Below are 6,000 nucleotides of genomic sequence, written 5' to 3' on the forward strand. Positions count from 1 at the left end.
GTGACCCAGATATGTAGCAGGCGGTGGGAATTGATGGAACTCGGAAACACTCCCACAATTTAATCAGTTGTTCCTTGGATCATCTCCGATAAGTCGTCAGGGATGGATTTGTAGTAGGATCGCAATCATGTGATCGTCAGCAGACAGCTGACATAGCATTCACTTGTTGTCATTGTTACAGTGATGCCATGCTGCTATCTTGCAGTGATGCAGAAATCTTTAACAAATCTGTGGAGCCAGACTATAAGCTGCATAACTGCCAAAACCTAATTACTTGGTCCTTGTGTCATTTCTGACCTTCTCTGAAAATTTCATACAAGTCCGGTAGTCTGTTTTTGATTAATGTTGCTAACAGACAGACAAACAGACAAACATATGCCGATTGTCACAGAACTCTGTCGTTCCTTGGCGGAGTAATAATGTATATAAATGCCCGCAACCTGAATTTCACTCAGCGTCCTTCTATGGTCATTGATTACCCTCATCTTGTGTATTACAGTTACATCTTTGCACGTTTTGCAGATCTATGACATCGCTGCTTCTCCTACTCACCCCACGGTGATCCCTGCAGCTCGAGCACACCAGCTCACCTACAACTCCATACAAATACAACTCTGTAAAAATACTCTGTGATGCACAATGCCAAGTTGTAATTTAATTTAAGAACATGTCTGAACTGAAAACCATATCAGAAGAGCATATAAAAGCTACTGCTAGCATGGTAAAAACTTGATTTTCACTGGAGACTGTCTCTAATTTGTTACTGACTTGTTCAATATCTTGTGTCTTTTTGCTGCTTCTCTCAGGTACTAACAGAGGAAGGTTTTGGTCCGATTACCACAGAAATATCTGAAGCCAAGCCGTTCTACTACGCCGAAGATTACCACCAGCAGTACCTGAGTAAAGACCCTGATGGATACTGTGGCCTTGCAGGAACAGGTGTCACCTGTCCAATAGGTATCAAGAAGAAAGCCTAGATAGCCAATGACAGCTAGGAGTTACCGCTGTTCTGTGATGTCGTGATTTTTGAAAGTGATACTCACGGATGCAAGAAGTTTGGGGTTTTAAACATACGAAGATCCAATTTGTTTTATCTTGTATGCACTTAATATTTATACTGAATTACAGCTGTGAGCTTGTCAGTAGTTTTTACAGTTAAGAACTGATGTATATCTGGAAAGAATCTCTCTGTTGCAATTTCTGATTGATGCGACCGGTGACACGACTGCACAACATGAACTGCAGGCTGACAAAGGCTGTGAGTCTTCTCAGCTATTTGCTAATGATAAACATACCATTGCCTGAAAATGTATGCATAAAAAAATACTGTGATCTAAAAGTGATGCAGCACATCACTTTTCAAAAAGGTATGAATGAAAATACAGCAATCGACACATTCAGCACAATTTTATCTAATAAATAAATATATAATGTACGAAGTATTGACACAGGTCTATATAGTGAGATCCAGTGAAATGGCGTTAAAATCCCGCACTGCATCAGCACAGAATTTGCTGAAACTAAGGTTTTAAAATTGTTGCTATTAGTGTGGAGAGCTCTTTTCATTGTGTGTTACATACATTAGGATTCTTACAACTGCTCTGATTGGTTTAATCAGCTGCTTTAGGTTGGGGATGCACTTAAAAATCATATTTTTGTTGCTGAAGTTGCTTCAAAGCTTTTTATTTAAGAGCTGGTTGCTTTGAAATTGATGCAATTTGCAAAGAAATAAAGCAGCTTCTGAAATTACTAGTATACTGTGTTTTTTTTACTTTCTTGACCTGCTGACACACTGTTCTATGGGTACTACACATGCAGTTCGGACAGAAAATTCACACAGTAAGGTGAAAGATCCTCAGAAACAGGAACAGAGCGACTCCACACAACCAGTAGTGAAGCCCTTAAGATTGGTTTCATAGCACCATAGAACAAAGTTACATCGGGCATATAAACATCATATAAATACGTCGGTTTTAAGATTTAAATAAAGAATATGTTTGTGCTTGTTATCACTAGTTAAAGTGTGTATGATTTAGTTTACCTGTGGATTTAAGAATAATAGGGTCAATATATAATTGGGGGACTTTTTGTAACATAGTTGACAGGTATCATAGTTGACATTTTTGCTGTTTTCAGGCCTAAAATCAACTTGGCCACCTATAACCAAACACTTCATGGCATTTTAGAGAAAGATTCTTCTAAAATACTATATGTACAATTGATCAAAATTGAAATTGAAAGTTGTTTATAAAGATATTGTAGTAAACTTGTTGACATGCGATAAATCCTCACGACTCACACACTACTTTATATTAAATAACTCAGAAAGCCTTGGAGTCTTGCCAGTCTGTTCTTCAGGAGGAAATGGCATCATGTGGAGCAGATCATGTGATCTGGAATTAACACACTTCCTTGAGAGGTGTTTTTGTAATGGGTAACTTAGTTGAAAGTGATTTCCCGGACACAGATACAATTTGTTATTTGCCATATAAAATTTGATATACTGCCAAAAAAGAAATATCTGTCATGATTATCTCAGCTTAATAAAAAGAATACAAGACAATTTTTGAAAAGCTCATTTAGTCATTGTTCAACTAATTAGAAGGTGGTTGTTACTAAATTTGGACGGTTATTTAGTTGACATTTTTGTGATATCCAGTCATTTTTTCTAAATTAATAAATGATTGTTTCCATAATAAATACTTATGGAATTTATAAAGACATGATCATAATGAACATAAAAAACATTAATTCTTTTACTTTTTTTAAAAATAAAAATGTATACAAGATTTATCCCATGGACTTCAAAAGTCCCTCAATTAAATATTGACCCAATACATTATATTTGTAAGCGCCTTTCTTGACATCCAAGGTCGCTTTACAAGAAAAACAAATACAACAGAACAGATAAAAACTAAATATTCAGTAAAGAGGCAATTGCAGAGAATAAATAGTCTTGAAGATGTGCATTTTGAGTCTGGATTTGAAGATAGAGAGTCAATATTACAGATGTCCGGTTAGAGTGAGTTCCAGAGTTTGGGAGCCGATGTGAATGAGATCAGACAGATAGGGAGGGGCGAGGTTGTGGATGGCCTTGAATGTATACAGGAGGATTTTGAATTCAGTTCTGGATTTGACAGCGAGCCAGTGGAGTTGCTGCAGGACGGGGGTGATCAGATGAAATGAGGGGGTTTTGGAGATGATGCGAGCGACTGAGCTCTGGACCAGTTGAAGCTTATGGAAGGATTTGTGAAGGAGACCGAAGAGGAGAAAGAGTTACAGTAGTCGATGCGGGATGTGATGAAGCTGTGGACAAGAATAGAGGTAGTCTGGGGGGTGATGGAGGGGTGGAGATGACTGATATTGTGGAGGTGGAAATATGCAATGCGGGTGATGTTATTGATATGGGATTGGAAGGAAAGTGAGGAATCGAGGATGACACCCAGTCTTTTAGCCTGAGGGGAGGGAGAAACTGAGGAGCTGTTAATAGAGCGGGAAAAACTGTCAATTTTGGATAGTGTAGATTTTGTGCCAATGAGAAGGATCTCTGTTTTGTCACTGTTTAGTTTTAGGAGGTTTGAGATGAACCAGGATGTTATTTCGGATAGGTAGTTGGTGAGGGAGGAGGGTAGGAGTGTGGATAGGTAGAGCTGGGTGTCATCGGCGAAACAGAGAAAATGAATGCTATATTTACGGAAGACATTGCCAAAGGGAAAGAGGCAGGTGATGAAGAGAAGGGGAAGACTTTTGAAGACTGTAGGGATGAAACCTACTCTACAGAAGTGGTCCAAACTGCTAAACAATGTAAAACTGACCCAAAACCTGCAGCCAAGAGAAATCTGCTAAAAGTCTGGATGCACACAGTGTAATGTCACAACTAGGTTCTGAGTAGAACAAGGACACTTAAGGAACAATAGAAGTCTCGTGTAATTATTTTGAAGATGCCATACTGTGCCTTTCTTTTTGTTTTTTAGCAAATTAATCTGTCTCATCAGTCTTTCTGCTCAAAACGCTGCAAAGATGATTCCTGTTGCCATGAATGTATAACTCTGCTACTATCAAGAAAAATACATCGTCTACATCTGTGATTGGCAGCCGGAGGTGTCAATCACAATTTCAGCTGGATAACTATTGGTTAATTAGATGTTATTAGCGTCTGAGTCGAATTCTTAATCAAGAGTGAAGCTGGGAGGATAACTAGTTGTAGGGGGTTTGAGGAACGACAGGGTCTTCAAATTTTACCAGCTTCAATTTTATACATTTCTATTTCTATGCTTCTGTATTTCTTTCTTTCTTCCAATTATTGATAATGGTGATATGTTATATATGAATGCCTCCGTTCAATGCTTCCACGTCCTGGATAGTGTGTATCATGGCACTTTGAGGTTTATTACAAACTGTGGAGCTTTAACACATCACTGCGTCTTGTATTCTAAAGTAAATCGGCCCTCTTTACAAGTCCGCAGGCTCAAACACTGATATGTCTTGATTTAAAAGGCTATTCTTGAGATGATCCCATCTTATTTATCATCTCTTTTTATCAGGAATAATAGAGCCTACAGCCTCCACTCGCATGACTTTCTGCATTTCACTGTTCCTAAGGTCAGAACGGAAATGGGGAAGAATGCTTTTAGATTTGCTGCTCCAACTACATGGAACATTTTGTAGTCACAGTTCGAACTCCAAAATCTGGTATCTCTGAATGCATTTAAGGCTATGATCAATCCAGTCATATCCAGGCTTTTGGAGTGCAAATGTTTTAATTGAGAGCAAGTGTTTTATTTGAACTAATCTGGCAAAATTAATTATTTGTATTTTTTATGTCTATATGTAAATTGTGTGTTAAAACTGTTGTTTTTAACTGCCATTCTTGGCCAGGTATCTCTTGTAAAAGAGATCTTGGATCTCAAATGGACAAACTTTATTAAATAAAGGTAATAATAAAATAATGATAATAATATACCTTCAAGTTTATAACAACCAAGAAATACCTAAAAATGGATTTTCATCATATGGGAGCTTTAAGTAAATCAATTGTAATTATCTTATAAGCCTTACCAACAATTTAAAAAAGTAGAATTTAATTTTTAATCAATTGAATGTAATGCATAAAAAAGCTCATTACTGCTGTAAACATGTACTTCTGCATGGCAATCTTACCTGCGAAAGCACACAATAAGAGTGAATGACCAAAAAAATTACTATTTGGTCTCTAATAACAATTTGCTGAAATGGTGTTAGTAATAATCTCAGCCTGACCACCTCTGTAAAAACTATCTGCTTCACTGCTGCTCAGACGAATTCCAGATACAGGCCTCTGATGCAATTTTCAACAACTGTCTCACTGTGAGATGTGAAGAATATGGCATCATGGAGCTCCACAAAAACAAGTGCAAGAAATGAATGGACTGCCCTGTATGTGCTATGGATTCTGGGTTTGCTAATGAAGATCAGAAGAATCTGTGTTCGCCATATTTACTACATGGATGCCTGTATTATTTCTGTATTTTTATTTTCTCCCACTAGATTTGATGTTTTGATGAAAAATTGCGTCCGTAGGTTTGTGTTTGCTCTTTTGTTTTGTGTGTGCGTTGTGTTTCGGGGCAGGATTGCGGATGACCTCCTTCCTCTGATCTTTGCCTGAAGCGATGTTTCAGCCTGTGACTCTACTGTCATCGCTGTTAATCTTCACGCATGTGTGTTTGTACAGTATATGTGAGTGTTTTGATGGTACAGCGTGTAAACACACACACACACACATACACACACACACACACACACACACACCAGCAGGAGGAGAGCGCGTTTGGTGCCAGGCCCTCCAAAGCTTGGCATCACCATCACAAAGCAAAAGAAGGCAGAGATGAGTCTCTTTGGAGATGGCAGAGCGCCACCTTGGATCTCCGTTGTGTTGGATCACCTCCACTATGCAGGCTGCAGGACCACAGCTCGACTGGCTTTTAAAACCAAATCTCAACACTATTTTTGGAATGGACCTGA

General features: G+C 38.3%; 1 protein-coding gene across 2 annotated transcripts in view; it reads left to right on the forward strand.

Annotated features, from left to right (window-relative positions):
* Positions 1-1,755, forward strand: part of msraa (methionine sulfoxide reductase Aa) — a 47,399-nt gene extending 45,644 nt beyond the window's left edge. For both annotated transcript variants that reach the window (XM_023265532.3, XM_035946095.2), the window contains exon 6: positions 807-1,755. In XM_023265532.3, the coding sequence (XP_023121300.1) occupies positions 807-977 (171 nt within the window). In that variant the 3' untranslated portion in view covers positions 978-1,755. The remainder of the gene's footprint in view (positions 1-806) is intronic.
* The last annotated feature ends 4,245 nt before the right edge of the window (positions 1,756-6,000 follow it).

The sequence above is a fragment of the Amphiprion ocellaris genome, chromosome 12, assembly GCF_022539595.1.
Source record: "Amphiprion ocellaris isolate individual 3 ecotype Okinawa chromosome 12, ASM2253959v1, whole genome shotgun sequence".
NCBI lineage: Eukaryota > Metazoa > Chordata > Actinopteri > Pomacentridae > Amphiprion > Amphiprion ocellaris.